The sequence below is a fragment of the Crassostrea angulata genome, chromosome 8 (assembly GCF_025612915.1).
Source record: "Crassostrea angulata isolate pt1a10 chromosome 8, ASM2561291v2, whole genome shotgun sequence".
In the NCBI taxonomy this organism is placed as follows: Eukaryota; Metazoa; Mollusca; class Bivalvia; order Ostreida; family Ostreidae; genus Magallana; species Magallana angulata.
In genome coordinates this window covers 51,750,413-51,774,259 of record NC_069118.1, presented here as the reverse complement: position 1 = coordinate 51,774,259, position 23,847 = coordinate 51,750,413, and the positions used below count along the sequence as shown (strand labels likewise).

Below are 23,847 nucleotides of genomic sequence, written 5' to 3'. Positions count from 1 at the left end.
TACAACTTGCGAGTCTTAATTATCTTTTTTTTTTAACTTGGGGGATTTCTCTACATTAGACTGTTTCAATGGTGCAAGATGAAGAAAACGCGTGTGTTCAATGGTGTAACTAAAAAACCCCAGGAAAAAACATTTTGGTTACGCTGTCCTTGGGTTCAAATATGACGAGTCACCCATATACCCACCTTTAAGTAATTGGTTATACTTACTAGTGTTTTAACGACTCTTCCATTGTTATTATAATATAAGCTGGTATTTATAGTCATCTTTTATTAAAACTTCATTAATTTACATTGTCCCATTGAACTTGATTTTTAAACTGATTAATTTACAGTCATTCGAAAGAAAAAAAATAAAAGGATATGTTTCTTGGATTTCTACAAGACAGAGGAATTGGATGACTGTAGGTCTTAAATCTACGAACCTTTAAAAATTGTAAATAATTTTATTACTTTAAGTATACCGGTAATCACGAGAAGAAATATCTCAAACGTCTATTTAAAGACTTCCTTTTTACCCTACAAAATCTCTAGAATCCTGGAGCTTCTGGGGCCGGCTTTGCCCCCTGGGTCACCAACAGGACTTTGCCCTGGACCATCTGGAGGCCACAAAGCGGCCTCTCCAGACTCCCTGTCTTATACTGACGCCCCCTCTAACTTCACATTCTGGATCTACCCCTGGAACTAAATATTTTTAAGAGGAGTTGGTGTTGGTGTGTGTGAGTGGGGGGGGGGGGGGGGGGGGGCGAATCATACTTCCTGTGGTTTATCTATACGATTGGGTTTTTTTAAATTTTCATAAAACAGTTACTGTCTGCATGTGGAAAGTATTGGCTTATAAATCGCATTTCCTCTGTAGTGTCAAAAACGCTGTGAAATTAAGAGTAATTTTGAACAAGGTTCATTTCTTTTTATCTCGAAATATCGATAATAAAAACCTATTTTGAAAGTTAACAAAAAGCAATCTTACTTGGAAATATAGAAAGTAATCAAGAATCAGCAGTAAGTAATTAAAACGCAGGTAAAAGGGCGTTAGATGTAAACATAAAGATAATATTTCGAATTTTTAAGTTTTGTATTGGCAATATTTTTAAAATTATGACGTACATATTTGGCTTCCTAGGTGACCATACATACTACATGTAGCAGCAGAGATCTAGATGTGTTCTTTGTCTAATATAGGCCGCAACTTCTTTTTAATTTTACTGCGGGAAGGTAGAGTATCCATTCCGAACCATCTACCAGTATTTGATTCACCTACCTTACGATCTTTATTATTTATTTCGAATTAAAACATCGAGAGCATAGACATGTCTAAGTATACGTAAGGTGAAATGCATTGTTTGGTTTAACATTTGATTATAAACGCTCGAATATAAGGATGGTGGGTCCCGGTGACCCCATAGTCTAAAGTATTATATTAGTATCTTTCTACAAATAAAATTTGGTGTTATGACATCAAATTTTATTCTTAAATACACAGTTATGGAAAAACATTAAGTATGATCGATATATTCTGCTTGAGAATTCGGGTAATTTACAGTTAATTAAAAGCTTGAATTGTTTATGTAAAAAAAAAAAGATAACACTTAAATAAATCATAACCCGCACGATAGAAGCTAGAATTTATGAGAGAGAGAGAGAGAAAGAGAGAGAGAGATTTGAAGGGGATTATTGTTATTCTATGCAATCGATTGAAAATACATGTACTACTTAAAATAGCTTCTTCGCATTTTCATGTGAGAGATTTTTCTCTATATAGCTTAGCTGTGGGAATATTCATCTCTTAAATTGTTTAATTTTATTAGCAAGTAACTATTTAGATAATTAATATGGCTATTCCTTTTTTATCTAAAGTAACCAAATATCTATGTCAAATGCATAAAAATTAACACATTTATTTCGAATTTTAAAGATGAATAGGAAAAGGCTTGCTCAAAAATATCAATGGACGTTACTTAAGATTAAAAATGACACAGTATGTATGTATAAATTCTAAACACACATTTCAAGCCTTGACTAAGTGAGAAAAACTTGAACCATCATTAAAACCCAACAAAAAGGGGTACAGCAACTTTAGCACACAGTTTCCTTGAGCACGTTGTTTCGGTTTAACGTGGTCCTCAAATTGGAAATTTCAAAAATATTTCAATTAGTGAATTTTCTTAAACTCTCGTGCACATTCCCCAAAAAATTAAAATGAGAAACTTTACGTGTGTCCTTGGCTTTATGCATATGTTCATTGATGCAATTCCAACACCCACCCCCACCCCTTCAAGAGATTAGATGTTTTTTTCTCACAAGAATTTTAAAAGGCAAATATAGTACTAAGTATGTTGCAATTAAATTGGAATACCCATATAATTTCCTTAGTGTATACTATATGAGTGTGAAAATAAACGGATTTCTCAGTATTTTTGTGATTTTCCCAAGTATATGTTTCTATTTTTGAATTAAACTCTTCCCTGTTTTCCCTAATACAGGGACTGCTCACTACATATCTTAAGAGATATCCACTTGGGGGCAGTGACTTTCCAGTTTTGTATTGGCGTCGTTTCTGACCTTTTCCTGGCATGTAAAATATCAAAATCGTATAAAAGCCAGGAAAACTTAAGATATATCGAACTAAATTCTATGTTGAAATACTCTCTTCATATCCGTGTAAATTCTCACTTCTTTCTTTTATATTCATATCGTTCCTTACAACATTATTATACTTACATGTAATCATCACATGCATGAATCACTATCTGAGTCTCATGAGAGAGAGAGAGAGAGAGAGAGAGAGAGAGAGAGAGAGAGAAAGAGAGAGAGAGAGAGAGAGATTTGACATAAACACAATTTGTTGATAATCTTACCAATTACACTGGATTTATCGTCTCTGTTGCTCAAAAATTCATAAGTTATAGATGCAGACACATCTCCATGCTTGCAGATGGAGAGGGTAATATGTACATGTAAATAATGTGTTACATTTTGTTGATAAATAATTAATCTGAATACATGTACAGTTTGCCTACATGCCAGGACTATTTACATTAATTACCGTTCTCTGTCTTTCTTCAGAGACGTATAATTTCATCGATCGGCTTTTGGAGCATACTCCAAATAGTACTCAGCGGAGAACGTACTCCAAAACTTTTATAGCCTCGGTTTTTAAAGTCGTACTCAGTGGAGCACATACTCGGAGTACGGAGTATGAGTATGAGTACGAGTATGAAAAAAGTTTTATAACCTCGGGCCCAGGTTCCAAATATTAATAGGAACCCAGTACCGGGGACTCTGCGGTGACAGGATACCCAGTCTATAGAATACCTGGTAAAGTCTCCGGTAAAATCATCTTAATAGAAGCAAATCATTAAAATGCAGGAAGAGTAGAGGAAAATCTTTTTATGATCGGATCAATCAAAATACTCAGAGTATCTTAGGAAAATTATGTATACCTTAAAAAGAACCTTTATATTTATTTTTGTTAGAGAAACATGTTACAATATTTTTAACAGTTTTAAAATTTTAAAATCATGCAATATTTGACCAAGAATATTATTTTAAAAAATTTTAGATAGGTAAAATTGTTAGGTAGCAAATTTGGGAAAGAAAAACATTATAAAATGATTGATTTGATTGTTTGTTTCGATAGGACGTACGTCACAATATGGAGATGTCCCCTATCATCTTAAGGTGGAAAAACACACCTGAAAAGTCACTCAGATTAAGAGTCAATCATATGATTATGAAGAATAAAATGATAAATAAATTATACATATGTCAAATAAGCGAAAATGTTGCAGTTTGGGAATAAAAATTGAATATCAAAAAAATTCAATAAAGTAAGTTACAACAAAAGCCCTTGCAGGATTCAAACTCGTGATGTACGGATCACATAGTCTACACTTTTTTTTTTATCTTTTATCATGTCTGACACTTTATCCACTCGGCTATGGAGTAAGTGACGTATTGTTGTCTATGAAATTTTTTAATAAAACAAAATTTCGTTTCAATCGAATGTGAGCCATTTTGTGATGATATGTAACTCCACTTCAATGAAAAAAAAAATCCGTTTCCAAATGCAGCATAATATTCACAAGCTGCAACTATTTTGTTATCTCATGTAAGATTTTATGTCAAGATGCAATCATTCATGTGCATATCGACATAAATATGCTTCATATCCGTATATCAAATTTCTTGCATTAAATGTATATAATTATTATGATTTTCAATAACATTTTACATTAAATTCCTACATAGTACCTCTTATCCTAATTAAATTTCGGCATGCTTTATAGTTTTACTTTATCCTAAGCGTTACTCAAGGAATAAGAAATAATTCTTTGAGTATCATAACTGATCATTAGGGTCGGGGCGTGATCAAATCAAAAGTTGATAAGTAGTGTTGTTACAGACGAGGGCACTTGAAAAAGTTAAATACTAGTATATCGGAATAGAATTAAATGCAATGAAATAAATGTGTATGCCCTGTTGCAACAATTAATGCCCTGGAAGCATTGACTTGTTTCAGAATGAAACAGTGCATGGCCTTCAGAACTTTTAAGCATATATCTGTGGAAGAGATTTTAGTGTACGTGACCAAGAGAATCTGTGGTTACAAATTCATACTTTGGATTGTAATGTTTTTACTGCAATGATCTTTACCTTAATAACCCACATGAACCATCAAAGAAAGTATTATATTGTTTATTTCAACATATTTCTTTTAACCAATTAATAAATTGAAAATGAAAAGTAAGTAAAATTCACTGAATTACTGTACATGTTAATGTACATAAGTACGTTAGCTAAAACACCCCCCCCCCCCCCCAAAAAAAAACAAACAAAAAAAAACAAAAAAAAAAACCAAACCCCAGCCAAATCGTCTCCTGTGAGATTGATTCTAACATTATCTTGATTATTTCGTGCAATCCGTGATTTTTCTTGGGTCGCTGTAGGTTACGACCAATCGATAAACAGGGCGTGTCAATTTTAGTCCTGTCAGTTTCTTGACAGTATCAGCCACTGTAGATTTCGACCAATCGATAAACGGGTTGTGTAGATTTCCGTCTGGCTGTTTCTATAGAGCTATGAATAAACTATAACTTTCCGTAAGAAATAGATCTGGAGGCAATAACACTCGGTATACTCTGTCCCAACATATCTTGGATTCACATTTGGCTTAATTTCTTGATATTTATAAATACCTCAGTGTTCAAACGATGTTCATTTAAAAGTATGTAAAATTTCCAAGATTTCTCAGTCGAAACGCCCCTGTTAGCTTATCAGGTTTCTGTATTGCAACAAGCCCGGATGATAACGTTGCAAAATAGCGCGATGTATTCCGAATGTAATCGTTCCGAATGGAGAAAAGATGTAAACATTTCCCATTATAAATCTCCGTAAGGAATCTGTTTTCGTTTCTGTGAATTTTTCCGAGTGAAAGATGATAATGTGTCAGTGAAATTATCTTGGAAATTTTCTCTTTCATCGATTTTAATTGCACTTCTTTCACAGGTATGTGTGTTTTTATTAAAAATCGTCCAAATGTGCAGCATAAATATCGTGGGGCAGACTTATAGATGTAAATATACAAATCTAAATGGTCACAACCATCTCAGACATTATTTATTTCATGCATTTTTTTTGTATTCGTTTATCATAACATGCTGTTATATATGTTATATGTGTAATATACTCTTCTGTGATGATTTATTTTATAAAAGCTTAAAAATGAAATCCGTTATTTTGACTTCTTATTCCATCTTAGTTTTTGATATAGAATATACAACACAGCACAACATGGATATGCTTGCTAATTTGAAAACAAAATTTATTACAATGTTTATAACGTGCGGCCATGAGAGTGCAAAACCAAGTTAAATTTTATTAAGCTTCTTGTGTTTGAAATTGATAGTCATAGATGTTGGTTAGACTTGCTCTAGTCTGTTTGATAATTAGAATCAAATCTTTTTAATTACACAAAACAGCAAAAATCCCGATAGGCACTATGCAGGGTGTACAAGTATCTATGTTTGGTGACTATATGATAATTTTTGAAACACAGTAGAATTTTGGCTAAATTACAAATTTATACCTAGAATAGATCACTCATTATAATGACATAGACGCTTGAGCAAGTATGGATGTTGGCATTAGTAAATATAATTTCAAATTGTTAGAATTATGTATGTATCTTAAAAAAATTAGAATTTAAATATACTGATACAGAAAAAGTAATACATCACTGTTAAAAAGATTTTTTTTATCCTTTAGTCCTTGCTGGTATAATTTATGTTGTTATTTGTTAAAATGATCATATGAGAAAGGACACTTAACCAAATTACTGCAACTTCACATAAGTCTTCTTTCTAGTACACCAAACATTGATTTTGATTTTTTACATACATGCTTCTCACATAATTATTCTAATATAAGTCCATCTCTATCAATTGCCATGGACCAAGTTTGTTGTCGATTTAAATCCCAACTCTCTTGATTCCACTTCTCAATCACAGTTTAGATCGTGTCCCTTTTATATACCTAAATGCCACATGGAAAGCCTACAATTTGTCATTACTCTGAAGGTACATGTAGTCCAGGGCTTTTCGCAATGTTACTAAATATATTACGTCTACAAACCATCCGTATATGGCAGTTTTTAAAAAAATATATTATTGCAAAAACCTCCAGATTTGTTAAAAATATATCCATGATAAAAGAAATCAACCATAAATTTAAAACCAAAAATGATATAGAACTATTCTTTCCATTATTTAACTGCGTTGGCGTCGACTGTGTCAACTGTTAAAGCATCACTTAGTAATTTATCTTGAGAATCACTAGTTTCTACAGTCAAGTTCCCGGGGTCTTTAAATTCTGGAGGCGGTGGGGGTAGACTATTTATTACTTCATTTGATTCTTCTTTCGGATTCTCTGCATCCACACTTGTTGGTTGAGGAGGAAGGTTATCAGTTATCTCCTTTGAATCGTTTGGATTGTCCTCTCCAACTTTTGTTGGTTGAGGGGAAAGGTTTTCAGTTATTTCCTTTGAATCCTTCAGAGTATCGTGAGCCCCTTTCGTTGGTAGAGGGGGTAGGTTGGACGACATCTCCTCTGAATGTTTCGGTGCATAGTTAGCGCTAGCCCTTTTTGGTGGAAAAGGGGGTAGGCTTCCAGACACCCCTAGAGAATCTTTCACAGTTGGTATGACACCAGATGCTTCTTTTATGCCAGATTTTCTGCTCCCTGTCTCTTGGCCTGCTTTCAGATCGCCTGAAGACGCGTCTTTGTTATCCTTGTCCCTATTAATAATTTCACCATCATTGTTATGTGGATCTTTTGGTTTCTCTGTGCTATTTCTATTCAACTCCTCGTTGTGGATTTCAGACCCCTGCGTTTCGATAAGGACTGAGTAACGGTCTGGGGAACTGAGCCCCTCCTTTATCATCTGTAGCATGCTCAGGCGTTGTTTGTTTTCCTCCTCTCGGGAGAACGTTTCTAGCCTCATGTTGTCTCCCGAATCGTTGTTTCCCACTGTTGCACATCGAGGACGAAACAGGTCGTCGTGTCTTACTGGCTCCCTCGTCTGTCATAAAAAGACAAGAAGTTTAGATAGCCTGTGTTAAAAAAAATTATCATGGGGATGGGAACGTAGATTATATGGTTAGATTAAAATGCATAATTACCGATACATTATACTATTTTTAGCTAAGCCATTGTCTCATTAGTTTAAAATTTTAATTTCTCATTTTAGATTGATTTGGTCATACATTGGATGCGCAACGTTTACATTTGGGAAGCTAATCACTTACTAATAATATGTTATATTAATAATGCACATAGCAATAGTACACATGTATACGCAATTGTTTATATGCATGTTTATGGAAAGATGATGGTGCTATTTAAAATTGTCTGCAACCTTGTTTGGCTAAATACAGCATGGCCAGAGTTCTTGAGTATGGCGTGAGGGTTAATGCTTATTCAAATTCAGATTATCCTTTGGATCTAATCGTAAAATGCAAAACCATTCTAATAACAACATATATTAATCTTATTTCGAATTTAAATTATTGTGCACGGACGAATAGAATCAATTTAGTAAATGTTAGATGAAGAGCTATTATAGAATACATATAACAGGTCGGGTACACTACCTTATATGGATAGCATTATTTAACACGTGACAGTATTTTCGGCAAACAGATTCTCCAATCCAGTGAATGAGTTGCAATGCATGACGGTCTACAACGTGTTTACGATTCAACAGACGCACGTGGTTTTTGTCTGTTTTATTCACAATATTTAATTGCTTGCCGGAATGTTTGTACATCTTGATTTTTACTTTAGAAGGTAAAAAAGGAAAGATTACGTACCATTAACTTTGTTCCATGCTCACATTGAAAAATACTGTTGTTTTAGTTGATCAATTGTTGCTTCAAAAATGATCAGTATCAAACGACTGACATACGCATACAAGTACGAACAGGTTTTGATAAGAAAATATTGCACAGCTGTATATCGGTGACTTTATCATTGTGCACTTGAAATAAATACAGGTAACTGTACGTTTTTAACATACGTGAATAGCCACGGTAGTAGAAATCCGCAAATATACAAATGCAGAAGCGCAAGCTGTGCAGCATATAGTGTTTTGTCCCATAAGCATTCTGATGAATGTCCCTGAAGAAAATATCAACGCGGATTCTAGTATTGTTGTCTTAAATATGGGATATCACGTGAAAAAACGGTACTCACTGCTTCTAATTCTATAGGACGTAACCTCTCTTTTGAACACTGACAATGGGGGTATTTAAATAGGTCGATATAAGTCCTCATATGCAATATTTTTTAAATGTGAGCATAGAAATTGAAGTTCAGACATAATTGTCCATATTAATTTCATAAATTCTGAAAAATAATTCAAAATGAGTTTCCAAAGGACAATTCAAAATGGTATATATTTTCAATACGCTTTGTATACACTGAAACTTGTAGTAGCCCACAATGCCTTGCAACTCATTCACCTGATTGGTTTGTCGATAAAAGTAAACAGATGGCTAATTTAGCATGCAAATTTATGCCGACGTCACAAAATATAGTGGTCTCGACCTGTATAAACAATTGCAACTTGCCATGAAGGGACTTCCCACGTCTATCTCAAACTCCTCAAATGGAGACCTAGACTTTTTTCTTCTAAAAGAAAGATTGCAATTGTGATTTAAAAACTATTTTTCAAAGTTTGATATGAAGATGCAAAAACCATACAAAATATATAATATAATTTATTAAATGATTAAAAAGCACTAATCGGATTGATAAACCAGTATGCATGTATACAAATATGCGTAAGAAATGTCAAACAAGGAAAAAGAAACACATTTATTTGGTATTCGCATATACAGTGCACGAAACATGTGTTTAGTGAAAATCTTGCATACTATTATTATGAATAACAGCACGTCGCTTTACAAGAAAGTTTGTTTATAATATCTAAAATGTTTAAATGATATAAACTTGTTTTCTTAAAATTTCATTAAAGATTAAAAATAAAGTAGTCTTTTAATTTTGGTTTATCTATACATACCGGTATATAAATTCAATGAAATTGTTATATTTAAATTACAAACTCTGCAAACTGGAGCATAACATTACGCTTATGCAAGGGAGGTAACAAAGTGAAACATACTGTTTCTTTATGCACACAATGGTGATGATCAGCAAAACCAGCACAAGAACGGCTGCAAGAGCAACTACACCAATAAACAGATTAAACTTCTGCTCCTCCAAGTCTGAAATGGAGACAATGTTAATGCTGAACGATGAATAAAGATTACAACAAATACTGAAAATACCTTACCTGGTGCTCCGTTTCCTCAACAATTTTTTGTAACAACTTGTCAAAGGTTGACCTCCTAACAAATTGAATTTACTACAACTCATTTGTACGTTTTATGACACCCCTAATGATGTTATAGGGACAAACAAGTCTCCTTGACTAATTTCATTTTTTATCCTTGTAAACATGTTTATAATTATAAGCTGCAGTTTACAGCTTCAGCATTTCAGGGTAAAAACCATAGATTTAATTTTTTTTCTTCAAATGATTAATATTTCTAATTTTGAAAGATTTAAGAACTGTGAAGCAATTCACATGGGTATAATTTATAAAATTCATCACCAGGTTGTGTATATATTCAAGAACAAAGGAAAATTTAACGTTGCATGACATGTCTATTTCAATTCCAAATCTAGCACCTACCAGAGATTTGTCCATTTAGGTCTTTTATTTTATCTTGAAATGAACTTAATGTTGTTCCCGTGCTGGTCCCTTCCGTAGATGTGCTGGAAACGGTTTGTCCTGAAAAATGACATCATTTATCAAGATAAATGAATGCAATTAGTATTGAAAACCGTTTTTTTTAACAACGATGTGTTTATTTGAGAGCCAACAATAAGGATTTTGAGGACCAGTTTGATATTTAAAGTGCGCTTGGTACCTAATAGTTTTTGTTACCATGGCTATGTGGAACTATACCAAAACTTAAGTGGTAGTTTTATGGCAAACTTTATTGTCGCAGACATTTCTTGTCTTAATGGTTGAAAAGACCTTGTTTACATTGGAATATTTAGCTTTGGTTTATATAATCCTACGTAGAAAATTTAATTCTTTATTATACAATCACGGACGGTGAATATCGGTCTAAATAGTTTATTAGTTGAACACTTCACCAAGTTCAAAATTGCTCAAACTATTTATTGTCATAATTTCTATTTATTCATATTTGGTCCACCCCGTTCATAACCTTCCATACAGGAATAGAAACTTTCTATTCTTTCCCCAAGAAGCCTAGAACTGACACGACCACTCCGATCGTCTGATTGACATTTTCAATGAAAGTTAATTGAACCTTCATTACGAAACAGCATAAACGTTTTTATCTCACCTGTAAGTGACGATGTAGGCAAGTACGTACTAGTAGATAGAAACGTACTTTTGGACTTCGTTGTACGTTTTTCTGATGTCGCAGGCACATGCGAGGAAGACGTGCTACTTGTAGAGGATGAAGAAGTCGAAGATGATGGAGAAGATGTCGACATGCTAGTTGAACTTGATGTGTGCAAGAAAGGGGTGGTTGACCTTGAAGAACTTGCAGAGGACAAGGTGGTTGGTGATATTGTAGGTGTAGTAGTGACGAGTGGTGAAGAGTTAGATGGTGTTTTCGTGCTGATCAGAGAGGAAGACAGAGAGGAAGGCTGTGTTGTGGTAACCTTTGTTGTTCCTACTGAAGGGATTTGTGCAGAAGATAACAATATTTAGTGTGTGTTTACAATTGTAAACGAAGAAATAGATATAGTTCACAGGAGAATAATTGACATTCAAAGTTACGATGTGCGAAAAGCATTGCATGCATTTCAAATTCAAATTGTGATAATCCAAAGGTTGGTTATGTAAATTTTGAAGTTCAAAGACAAGAAAGAAAATGTGCATTTTAAGTAGGAAAAAAGTCAGGAAATACAGGAAGTTAATTACGTTACATAGTGTTCAAAATGCTGTGCATACTGCTTCAAATATATACTACATATACAATGAATGACCTATTTTTGAGTTGATAGAAAAGTCATTAATAAGTTAAATTCAAGACTGTACAAAATCTTATAATTAAATTGACTGAAACTCTTTAAATCTTGCTCATGGCAGTATGAATGCATGTTTACCCTGAGTGGTAGAAGCTGTTGAGGATGATGGAAGGACCGTTGTTGTTAATGCATACGATGTAGTTGAAGCCATTTCTGTACTAGTGGTAGTGTTCTCTCCATTTATCGAGGAGATAGAGGTGCTAGTGCGGGCCGTTGGGGCATCTGTTTTGATGGTCGAGGAGCTGAAGGGTTCCATTGTGTCAGACACAGATGTCACCGAAGACGAAAAATCTGTTGGGGTCATATTAACTTGGGTTGTTTTGGTAGAAATGGCTTCTTGTGCTATCGACACAGTCGTTGATTCTGACTCTGACACACTGGTAATGGGTTCCGTAGTCATGATTATGGAGGTATCCGCAGCTGTTGATGTTGTGTCCGCCCTCACCATCAGGGAGAGAACACACGGAAACAATAACAGTAGATACGACATTCTTTACCTGCCAAAAGGGATAATTGAAATATTGTTTGTAACTTGTTGTAATATATACATCTATTTGTATCGTATTTGAATAGGGAAGGTTCATATTAGTGAAAAAATGTGAGAGCTTCCTTATTCTACATTCATTTGGTTCAGTATTTTAATTTAATGAAACTCCCTTCTGAACACTTTCTACATCATAGCCTAGCAATTACGGTGATAAAAAAAACTGTATACACTTCCGCGTTTACTGTATAAGTACATGCAATAAACTTGTAATTTGTAGAAGCTTTAGTGGTTCCACTCCATTATCTAGAAAATTCACATAGACTTTGAAGCATAGTTGGTGTAACTTTGTCTATCATTATTACGAAGGTCGATCAAAAGTCGTGTCTTCACCAGTCTCCCATTAAAAAAAATTATGAATCATCCAAAAAACTTATACTTAACTGTATTCATAGTAGATTGAATATGTCTTACTATCCTTGTAGAGAATGACGTTCTTGTGTTTTTGAAGTGCATTTGATGTATGTCGATGTTTTGCAAAGCAATTTAAAAATTGCTGTTTTAAATTGGGAAAGAGGGGAAATATATAACAAAGTACGTAAATAATACAGCTTGTGTGAAGTTTAAAAAAGTAAGCGAATAATATTTTTTTTTTTAAGTGCTCTATGAAGGCGGCGACCAACGCAATTTTAAGATGAAGATGGCACCAGAGGTGCTTGGGATGACGCACGATTTATCATACAAAATGGTTAACATAACCCTTCATAATACTAAAAATAAGATGATTAAAGAAAGGAAAAATCATTGTCTATAGCTTAGCTCTTGAAATAGGAATAATATCAATGGAAGTGTTTATAATTAGTTTTAATTTGGAAACAAAAATTTAGGTTCCAATCGATGAATAACGTATTTAATGATGAGTAACATGAAATTATCTTTGTTTCATGTGCCAAAATAATTACAATTCAATTAACATTGGGTAATTTAAATTTAAAAAATACCATTTAAATTTAAAGAGAAAAAAGTAGTTTATAGAAACAACGATCGAGGATTTAATGAAAAAGAATTAATGATTACGAAAAATTGAAAACATTTAGATAATGACAAAGCCTGTCAGAGAACAACAATTTCTTGACAATAGGTATATATGTTTTCTATTATAGATCAGACATGAACTTGCTTTTTATTAATTTTGTACATTCAGCAAAACATAACCATCGCTGGAAAGTTATACAAATACAAATTGATGAAAAAAAAAACCCATCAGAACGAACCAGACGTAAAAAATTTTTAAATGTCAAGTCTTCTCTTGTTACATCACTATGGCCTAGCAAATAAATCCAAATAAGTCACCAATATGCGCAAAAAGGAAGTAGACATTTCATTCCACACCCTGTTTACTCACAAGATACTTTTCACCGGTAACAGATTTTCTGGTCCTTTGATTTTAAAACACTTTCTTCAAAATGAACAGAATAAACATTAGATCATCAGTTGGATTCCCTATATATATATTATAGATCAATCAACAGTGGTAGCAACAATTTAATTTATCAGTTATCGATTGCATAAAGATTATATCAAAAAAGAGAACAAAGAAAATTATCTTTTTGAAAGTACTAATTCCGTTGCATTTAGTGAAACATTTTATACCGTGTATTTTATTTGATTGTGTGTGCATTATATCAGTAGTTTTGCTGATAGTGAGTGACTCAGATACACACTCAGTGTAAATGTTTTCTGAAAGCATACACCCTTTACGTTAAGCTATTTGTTTGCCAACCTAAATAAAACTATCTATCCCTAACAATATATACAAAGGCTATATATTCGACTGTGAATTTATTCATATTCATATATTGATCTCATAAAAGGACTGCATATTGGTATTTGAGAACAACATATTTTAAATACATGAATAATCTAGATTTTCTAAAAATATTCATAAGACGTGGCTTTCGTGACCATGTAATATCTTGTTTCTAACTTAGAAAAACCTATGCTGATATTTAACTGAGTATGGTTGGAAATGATATTGTAAACGTCATCAGATTACGGAAGTGAATTTTACAGCAGCAAAATTTCACCTGAAATAAGACAGGTAACCAGGTAACTTTAGTAAGACAATATTTGCATAAAAAAGTTGCTTTACTGAAATGATTATAATGTCTAATTTGTGAATTCGTCATTTTCTTTTAGTTAGTTTCTTTTGTTAGTTTTAATTTTTTTTTGAACAGTATACACAACTCACATAGGCTTTGTTTGATATCAATAATGTGAATAAATCTTTAATTAATTTATCTCATCTCTGTGATATTCAGCTACTATACTTCTTTCAATTTAATATGGTGTCATTAAAACGTATGCAGAGTTTCACATTTTATCCTTTCCTTTACACACAAGAATGCAATTTAAATAGTGATAGGTCAATCCATTTCGGATCCAATATTATCCTCAAAAGGTATTTTTTTTTTTTTTTTAAATAATTATCACCCTAGCCTAAATGATCCACAATAATGATCCTTTATGCTCCAAACATTTCCTGTATATTGAAATGATTATTGTTTTGTCTTAAACTTGCCTCGACCTGTCAGTTAAGGACGATTGTGTCATCATATTGTAAATAATAATTAATTTTATAAATTAAAAATTGAGGACATAATTATGAAATTTTGTTTCCTCGTATCTGTTTGTCAAATGATACTACATGTAGTAGTAAACACGCGGTGTAAATTATGTTTATCAAAAAAGTACATATAAGGGTTTATCTACAATCGTTTCTTATTATGACTCTTAACTCAAGCAAAGGTATTTGGTGATAAATGACAACTCCTTTCCGATCCCTTCTTAAAATAAACAAACATTTGTAAAGAACTCGTTGACAGTCTTTTCCACTATTGGATAGCTTTACTTTGATTTTGAGGGAAAAGGACTGGAAATGATATCTCATTGGCTAGGGTTCTTCTAAACCTTTCATTTTAAGTAAACACATGGTAATAAAACACATTTTAGTGACATCTCATTTCAGGTTTTCACAAATGGCTTCCTTGACCACACTTAATGTTTCCTCCCTATTATCACTCGACCTTTCTGCCGCCTTTGACAAACACTGGGTCTTCTTTTTAAATGCTAAATAGTACCTTATTTTTAAAGTATGCGTATTTAGAGAAAACATTTATATGACGTATTGTAAATTATGATGGCGTTCTTTCTCCTAGTGAACTAAAAATTGACAGTATTGTTGTATGGAGAAGGTTCTCTCTTACTATAGTATCTATAGACTTAGCTGTTTGTTACAAATACCACACAATTCCTTCTTTGTCAGTCAAATTATCAAAGCTTTATAGTATAATTTCTAGTACATATTCCATTTTTGTGATTAATATAATGCTTTTGAGATTTGATAATTTTACAAAATTTTTTTTGAGTTTTTCCGTCCGTATTATTTTCATACAAAGTTTATTAATAGATCAATGGACAACATGATTTCTTTCACGGTCTCCATTACGTTTGCACATATACATAGTCACTAAAATGCTGCTCACGTAAGAAAAAACGATTCCGCGATGTCTCAGTATTAACATAGAATCGTTCATTTGATGTAAGAATAACTGGACTGGAGGATTATACGGCAAAGAGATTTTGTAATCCTCGACTTCTGTTCGTGGATATTTTAACTTCATTCTTTCGACCTAACGCAGCATGGTTATCACTTGCCAGTATTTCACACAAACCACATTTAATGTCAACCACAATGACATCGGTTGTCACTTATAGGAACATGCAATATTACTGAGCTAAAAAAATACTGTACTGTGTGTTTTCTACCCATCGACGACCTATATTTTATATGATGGTATAAAAAGCCCAAATATGTAACATGGTAATTTAAAGTAATAGAAACAAAACTACTGATATAATAATTGTTAATTTTCTGTTCTTATGTTATCAGATTTTCACTGTAAGGTGCCTATTCTAAATAGTATTAAATTGAAGTTAAAGTATATATACGTACCATATGTGTCTAGTCTGTCTTATTGTTTCCGCCTCTATAAGTAATTTTCTTCCTGTTGCTTATTAATATATCCATTGTATCTCAACGCTGTATTCAGAACTCCCATAAGTCTTGAAACTACTGGGGGCTTTTATTGTTTAAGATTTATCCATAAGGAAGTGAGATTTAGTTTAACTGTAACATGTGTTAATAGTTCATGTTCTAGACAACAGGTAAATTTCTCCCTCTGTCTTTGTCTCTTTGTCTGTGTGTCTCTCTCTATGTGTCTCTGTCTCTCTGTCTATCTGTCGGTCGGTCGATCTGTCTGTATGTCTTTCTTTGTCTCTCTGTCTCTCTCTCTCTCCCTCCCTCTCCCCCTCTCTCTCTCTCTCTCTCTCTCTCTCTCTCTCTCTCTCTCTCTCTCTCTCTCTCTCTCTCTGAATTCGTTTTGACGTACATGTAAATGCGTATTCATTGTCAACGTAAGTTTCCTTTGTTTTAATTTTTCAATTGAATCAAATATTTAATTAGGTACAGAGAAAGCTATAGCTATTAATAAAATTAAGCTTTTCACATCATTGTTGATTATTTGTGATGTGCAAAATTGTATAAATATCATACGGTTAAAAACAAAAAGGAAATTGCCTCTTAATGAAGACTCAAACACTTGACGACTAACCGTTAAGCTAGGCGACTACCAGGACATCAATATGATAGGGCGGAAAAACATGATTTCTCCCATTCTTCCTTTAATACAGATATAGTGACTCAGTTTTTTGTATGATCATTATAATACTTGGCAGATCCTGGTATTGTCTATTACTCATTAACAACATTTATGGACAGTTGTCAACTAGTATATATTATATAACTTAAGTATTTCGTTCAATACCTTCCACATACGTTTAAGACGATTACATATATTGTATCTAATCTGCAGAGTTTATCTCCCCACCCAGTAGTTTCTTGTGAGATTTGTAATGTTATCCTTTATTTTAGCAAAATTAAAGATGATAAAGAGTTTCTTTGAATTAAACATTGTGTAAATAAGTATGGACTCTCCAATCCATCTCTTTTTTATATGTAATTTATAATGATCCATCTCTTTTTTCTTTTGTTATATTTATTTTTATTATCATATTTCACCTTTCTTATCTTTACTAAAAAGAAAACACATGATCGTGGCCATTATAGACGACGTTGTCATTGTCCTTTCGACGAAGAGTTTTAATAGTATTTAAATGTTATATAACTTATAAAACATCTGGATTTTTTCTTCTTCAATACAACGTTTATGGCCAAAACTTTTAAAATAATTATTTTGAATTTTAAGGCAGATCTAATGGATTTTTGTTGACCGCTCCGCCTTCTTCAGTGTTGAAATAGTTCATCTCAATGAATGTACATTTTAGGACACACTCTTCTTCCAAGCGAGGTGCATAAATATTTTCATAAAATAATTGTGACTAGATATTGAGATTTGGTGTTCGTAACTATCTCTCATTTTGATTTGCAATATTTATGCGCGAAGTGAATTAGGTTCGTAACCCTTATAGGCAAAATAAATGTCTTGATAGTCCACTTGTTTTTATCAGTATTAAAACTGTAAAAGTCAGGAAGTAAAGAAAATATCTCATTCTTAAAAAGGTTTTAAAAATATAAACACATCGACATAAACAATCTTAAACTGATAAGAAAACTACTTACATAATATTTTACAGTCAATTATGATAAAACCGCGTGTTTTGTAACAAGGATGTGAATATGTGACCAATAAGAGTTTTATTTGGAAATCCCTGTAAAGTACATTTTAACAAATTAACATACAGATGATATGGCAGCCACTAAACTCTACACAAGTTAACTGTTTGTAGCCTTTTAACAGGTTTTCATTTTACTAAATCTGAAGGGTTATGACTTAAACAAGATATGAGTTGGATTTATATGAATAATGAACCAATAACGGAGTGTCAAGATGCATGAATCAATGCTGATTTGTTAGATGAAATATAATATGATTGTATAGAAGATTGAATGCAGCCTTCTTTAAACCAATAACAGAGTGTCAAGATGCATGAATCAATGCTGATTTGTTAGATGAAATATAATATGATTGTATAGAAGATTGAATGCAGCCTTCTTTAAAGAACATGGTCACAACTTTGGTCAAAATTGTTTTACCCATTTTAAGGATTACAATGCTTCAGTAAGGCTGTTTTAACAGAAAACCAAATTTTAAGTGTGATTTGTTCAGTTATAAGCAAGTCACAGAGCATACATTTTTTGCTATGTCGACAACGCCTTTGTTTACATTTTGAATGTTAAAGTAGTGAAAATCCCAGTTTTAGATCTAAAATAAATGTGTTTAACGTTAGAAAACTGCTTTTTGGGCTTAAAACGAATTAGAGGATAGGAATCAGCTTGAAAAATAATTTTATTGGAGTATAGATCCTATGTAAACAAAAACAGGGTACTGGCCTTGTTTACATGACAAAGAGTTGTTGGCCCTGTACCTTTCTTTTAACTCTACCACTGACTCTCAGATTTTATCTGACCATTAGAAATGCATTCTTAAAGCAATTAATAATATAAACAGAAAATTAAAATAAACCAAAATCGTGACCATGCCCCTTCGATAATTTTCAAGCAGTTCGTAAATGTTAAACTGAAGACTTCACTCTCTTTAAGTTTGATTTTATCATCACAACACAGATCTATCTTCTATGTATGAGGACTAAATATATGGGTAATGAATCAGTAACATAGTGCCAAGATGCCAATTGTGATTCGTTAAATGAATTACAAAATGATGGAATGGGTTAACTGTTGACGATCCAGCCTTCTAAATAAATGTCAGTCATTTCGTAAACAAAATGACCCTCCTTTTAAGCGGAAGATTTTACATTTTTGAAGATTTTTACACATGATTTCACAACACAGATCTATCTTCTATATTCCCGTCTATTGTTATGCTAGCACTAGTCCTCTCGGAGTATCCCGTGTTGCCGGCGGGTTTGAAAGTTTTCGCAGGCACAGGAGTATGGTCATTTTCTCCGAGAGTGGCTGTGCTCACCCTGAATATGTTGTCTGTATTTCCGAAGAAAGGACCCCGCCTCTGAAGATTAAAAATATAATTAACAGTACTGTGTTCTTTTATTTTGGTGTTTAATTCAGGTGCGTTATTTTAAATATCTGACAACTAACCTCATTTTCTCGTTTTTCAACGTCAATTTCCTTCATATTTATGTCATCAAATGGCGATTTTGCCGGACGCAGTCTTTCAAAGAAAAATTTAAAGAGTGAAAGAGACCTCAAACGTTACTCACTGTATTAACACACTTGACCACCTTATCGTTTGCAAGATATGCTGTTGAGGTTTGTTTGGTAAGAAGCAAATCATATAAGTTAATTAAAGTGTTTAAAAAATAGTCAGTCTTTCAAAACATAAAACAACAAAACTTGAAATGATATGAGATAGAAATAGCAAATACATTCTTGATATATTTTCCGCTAAAACTCATGAGTATTCAATGATTTAAAAATTTAGAGGAATGTTTTAATACAGACCTTCGACGTATGTAATAAACAGCACACAATATCAAAATGGTCACCAAAAACAGACTTAAAACGACAACTGCTGCTGTCAAGGAAGATACCTCTTCCTCTAAGTCTAAATAAGCAAAAATACCGAAATGTTAATTTTGTTATAAAAACGATATCAGTAACTCAAAAGGACATAGAGAAGCATGTGTATTTCAACATTGAAAAACACTCTCATGTATAGTTCTATGAAAACTTACCTGATACATTTGAATTTAGATGATTTATTTCATTCAAATACTGATTAGGTGTTTCCAAGGCCGAAGTGCTTCGAGACGTCATATGTGTAGGAGTTGTTCTTTTTGACGATGACATTGTTGGTGTTCGTAGTGGTGTTGGACGTATTGTTGTTGTTGTTGTACTTCGTGTTGTTGTAGTTCTTGGTGTTGTTATTGTATTGAGTGTTGTTGTAGTTTTTGGTGTTGTTGTAGTACTTAATGGTGTCGTAGTTCTTAGGGTTGTTGTTATAGTTGTCTTGGTTGTTGTTTTATTGGTCGCTGTTGCAGTTATCGGTGTTGTTGAAGTTATTGGTGTTGTCGTAGTACTTGGTGTTGTTGAAGTTATTGGTGTTGTCGTAGTACTTGGTGTTGTTGAAGTTATCGGTGTTGTTGTAGTTATTGGTGTTGTTGAAGTTATTGGTGTTGTAGTACTTGGTGTTGTCGAAGTTATCGGTGTCGTAGTTGTTGTTGTGAATGGTATTGTTGTTACTTTTGTTGTTGGAACAGTTGCTTTTGGTGTTGTTGATAATGTTGTTGATGATGATGATGATAATGATGATTGTATTTGATTGGTAACCGTTGTTCCTGTATTTACAGAAATGGTTGGTTTTTCAGTACTTAATAGTTCATTGTCATCTGCTATTGCCAATGTATAACCAATAACCGATGAAGACGTTGGTGGCGATTGATTAGTACTTACATATTCATTTAATATAGATATTGTTGATATAGATGATAACTCAGTCGGTTGTTCTGTGATAGATTCTTTGAACATTGGTAGGTCAGAACTTTTCAAAGAAGTCATTTCTTCACTGGCTGATTCTCTATCCTCTTCATCAGTTATATGTGTAGAATCAATTATTGCTTGATCATGAGCTTTCATAGATGTGAGAATTTGTGACGAAGTGTTATTTTCTTTCGTTATTTTAAATTCAGATATGGTTTTGGTCGCCCCTGAAACAGCAGTGGAATGAAATGTTGAACCATGTCTTGTGAGGGGTGTATTTGAAGTTTCGCCGGTCTCGTGCATGGCCGTTATTTCTTGGTCTTTCGTTGTACGTGTTGTTGAAATATCTATGTCGTTTGTCGCAGCTTTATTGTCTAGTGGTTCCATTGCCGTAAGAGACGATGTTATCAGAGAGACTAGAATAAATAAGGGTAAAATCAGTATTTTCTTGAAGCCAGAATATACTCTGGATTTTAAGTTCCCCAAGAAATATTCACACATTTTTTTTCTTTTGTAATTTAATTTGATATTCACACAATGTTAATGTTTTACCTGAATACATTTTAATAATGATTTTCTAATGAATCATTGTCTTTTAAAAATAGTGTACAATAAAATTTTAACAGAAATTTCCCTTTGTTTGTTAGTAAATAATTTTGCAGTTATCAAAAATCTTAAAAACAATTGGCATAGATATATTTCATAATTCATATTTGAAAAAAAAAAGTTTTTTTTATATCTATTAGAATGATGTACTTTTAAAAAAATGTCGTAACATACATACATTAAAAAAATCACGTTTTATACTTTTTTATAAATGTTGAAAAGAATATGCATAAAAGGTTTATATAGTTTTACATTGTTTACCTAAAACTGACAATATGATGATTTTCTTGGTACATGTAACTCCCATTATCACAGGAACTGAAAATAGACAAACATTAATTACATCATACATGTATACTACTAGATGTTGAGGAAAGAAATCCGCAAAGAGAAAGAATTGTAGACAAAAAAGAGTTGGCTAAACGATTTATAATTCAAATCTGGCTATAATCCTGTCTATTGTGCCTATTAATATTACTTAACAAGGTCAGTGGTGGAAGAAACCTGTATTTCAATATGGGCTTCGTTAAACGGAATGATGTCATATATAGTTGATGACCTCACAATAAGGTCATAGTTGATAACCTCACAGTAAGTGTAAGGTCATAGGATTGGTGATCATTTTGCAAAAATAGTAATATGTGTAACTATCTACATATTAAGTCTAAATGGGTGAATACTAAAGGGAAATGGGAAGTGTTGAACAACAATGATAATGACATTTTTATTATGTAATTTTCCTGTTGATTTCTCGTTTTTCTATTACACCTACTTGTATAGCTACGTAAAACATAGTAATAAGATTGATGCTTTTAGAAGTCTCTTTCCTGTTATTTTTCACCAGTTAAGTACTTGTAAATGTTTGCCTACGTATCGAATAAATATAGCACGTTATTTAAGCCATGGATAATTATAACATAACGTTTTATGTAACCTGTTATACATAATATACGCATCTATATACCATACATGATATAATTTTTATGTTTTACATGTCATATAAATACCAATCATATATAGTATTACTATTGCATGTATGTTGAATGAATATTTCAACTTTAACTATTGTAATCTTGGGTACACGTTTTAAAGCACATTCTAAAATCGGCTGATATTTACTTTTTTTCTTACTTTTTTACAACTCTCTCATCAAAATGCATCTATAAATTTAAATTGTCGATGTATATAAACCAACAATTGTTGATTGCGTAATTCAACAATAAAAAAATTTAGCAGTTAAAAAAGAAATGTAATATAGGACACGGCCGTTTTCGTGTATCGCTAGATCTGAATACCTGTGCATAGCTGGGAGAAGGTGGGTATGTTAGATGGATGTTTAATTCATATTGCAGGTAACGTTATCAGAGTTGGAAAACCAAGATATATTGGAATGCATGCTCTTGTGCATTACCTTTGTAACTTTTGTCTTTTAAACTTGATTGATTCTAAAATACCTTATACATATTTATATGAGAGAGAGAGAGAGAGAGAGAGAGAGAGAGAGAGAGAGAGAGAGAGAGAGAAAGAGAGAGAGAGAGGGAGAACAAAAGAACAAAGATGAGAAAATTTCTTACGTGGAGTAAGAAATATAGAAGAGACAAAAGGAATAATATTTATTTTTTCGAGGAAAAAGTTGAAACATGATCAATACATTGTAAAATTTAGGTGGAAACCTTATATCAATAAATTCAGTTAATTGAATAAATTTTCTGAATTTTACCTTAGTATATTTTGTCTGCTTCGTTCCTTCTTCTTGTTTTATTCAAAAAACTTTATTCTTCCGGGTTGATATAAATTCAACTCAGCTGAAGTTTTCACTTTTTGTTCAGGTCGCAGAGATAAAAATCTTGTCGATGGTTATCCGTTGGATTCAGGAAGACTATCTTTTTTTCTTATTCAAGACCCGGTTTTATGGATGTTAAGATAAACAAAGCAGGAGCCAAAATATTTAAATTCTCCCTTAATCAAATGACATATGAACAGATTTGATGAAAAAGATTCATTTTATGTTTATACTAATAATTCACGTGTTTGAAGTATCATATGATGCCATATGACAAGTTCATCTTTGTTGTTTGTATTTGTTTCCTATTTATTTGTAATTAGTTTCATCATTCATAAATTTGTGTTATCACGCTTTCATTAGTTTCGGTGTGATAATCGATTGTTTCTTTCTTAACCATTCACCAGTGTATATACATGTAGTCCTTTGTTTGATTGTACTTACATGTATCACGGGCAATATCTATAATAATGAAAAGGCCAGCAACTCGTGAAATACAAAGCTAAAGAAAGTAGGCTATATACGTGTATACTTGTTTTTTTCTAAATGATATAAAGTTGAAAAAAGGAAATTAGTCTATTCAGATACATTGGTTTATATCAATTATCATTGAAAGGCTTACGACTTACACCAAAACGAATTTTTTTTTAGAGATAAAGGATAATTTGATCATTTTGAAAATCACTTGAAAAATAATTATCCAGCACATCATCCTAGAAATTATAACAGATGTTTTTAGCAATGTTAGATTTTTACAGAGTATGATTTGATTTTCCAGATCACCGCTCTTACATTTTCTTCA

At 32.6% G+C, this 23,847-nt stretch overlaps 2 protein-coding genes across 6 annotated transcripts; both read right to left on the bottom strand.

The window, feature by feature from the left end:
• Window positions 1-6,027: 6,027 nt before the first annotated feature.
• Window positions 6,028-16,382, bottom strand: LOC128161326 (uncharacterized). Of its 4 annotated transcripts, none has more exons than XM_052824595.1 (7): window positions 16,133-16,382; window positions 11,712-12,130; window positions 10,970-11,278; window positions 10,255-10,353; window positions 9,682-9,784; window positions 9,128-9,188; window positions 6,028-7,578 (listed from the first exon to the last, which is right to left on the bottom strand). In XM_052824595.1, the coding sequence occupies exons 2-7, from the start codon at window positions 12,121-12,123 to the stop codon at window positions 6,763-6,765; spliced, it is 1,800 nt and encodes a 599-aa protein (XP_052680555.1). In that variant the 5' UTR covers window positions 12,124-12,130; window positions 16,133-16,382; the 3' UTR covers window positions 6,028-6,762. The 4 variants fall into 4 exon arrangements, with proteins under 4 accessions (XP_052680555.1, XP_052680554.1, XP_052680553.1 ...); XM_052824594.1 differs by having other exon boundaries at window positions 10,940-11,275; window positions 16,133-16,381; XM_052824593.1 differs by having other exon boundaries at window positions 10,940-11,278; window positions 16,133-16,380.
• Window positions 16,383-17,744: 1,362 nt separating this feature from the next.
• On the bottom strand, window positions 17,745-23,255 carry LOC128161329 (uncharacterized). Of its 2 annotated transcripts, XR_008240354.1 has the most exons (7): window positions 22,983-23,255; window positions 21,524-21,580; window positions 20,630-21,072; window positions 19,912-20,514; window positions 19,679-19,781; window positions 19,316-19,388; window positions 17,745-19,226 (listed from the first exon to the last, which is right to left on the bottom strand). XR_008240354.1 is itself a non-coding variant. In XM_052824605.1 (6 exons), exons 2-6 carry the CDS (start codon window positions 21,567-21,569, stop codon window positions 19,041-19,043), a joined length of 1,569 nt encoding a protein of 522 aa, XP_052680565.1. In that variant the 5' UTR covers window positions 21,570-21,580; window positions 22,983-23,252; the 3' UTR covers window positions 17,745-19,040. The 2 variants fall into 2 exon arrangements, 1 of the variants encoding a protein (XP_052680565.1); XM_052824605.1 differs by having other exon boundaries at window positions 19,912-21,072; window positions 22,983-23,252.
• Window positions 23,256-23,847: the final 592 nt, after the last annotated feature.

Bases quoted from the DNA above. Each gene is read 5' to 3' on its own strand.
- LOC128161326 (XM_052824593.1), bottom strand. From the start codon at position 12,123: ATGTCGTATCTACTGTTATTGTTTCCGTGTGTTCTCTCCCTGATGGTG. The intron at 11,279-11,711 runs GTAAACATGCAT...AAATCCCTTCAG, and splicing joins AACAGCTTCTACCACTCAGG to TAGGAACAACAAAGGTTACC. The intron at 9,189-9,681 runs GTATGTTTCACT...TCTTTCTTTTAG, and splicing joins ATTGTGTGCATAAAGAAACA to AAGAAAAAAGTCTAGGTCTC.
- LOC128161329 (XM_052824605.1), bottom strand. From the start codon at position 21,569: ATGGGAGTTACATGTACCAAGAAAATCATCATATTGTCAGTTTTAG. The intron at 19,782-19,911 runs GTAAGTTTTCAT...TTGCTTATTTAG, and splicing joins TCTAAATTCAAATGTATCAG to ACTTAGAGGAAGAGGTATCT. The intron at 19,227-19,315 runs GTTAGTTGTCAG...TTTAATCTTCAG, and splicing joins TTGAAAAACGAGAAAATGAG to AGGCGGGGTCCTTTCTTCGG.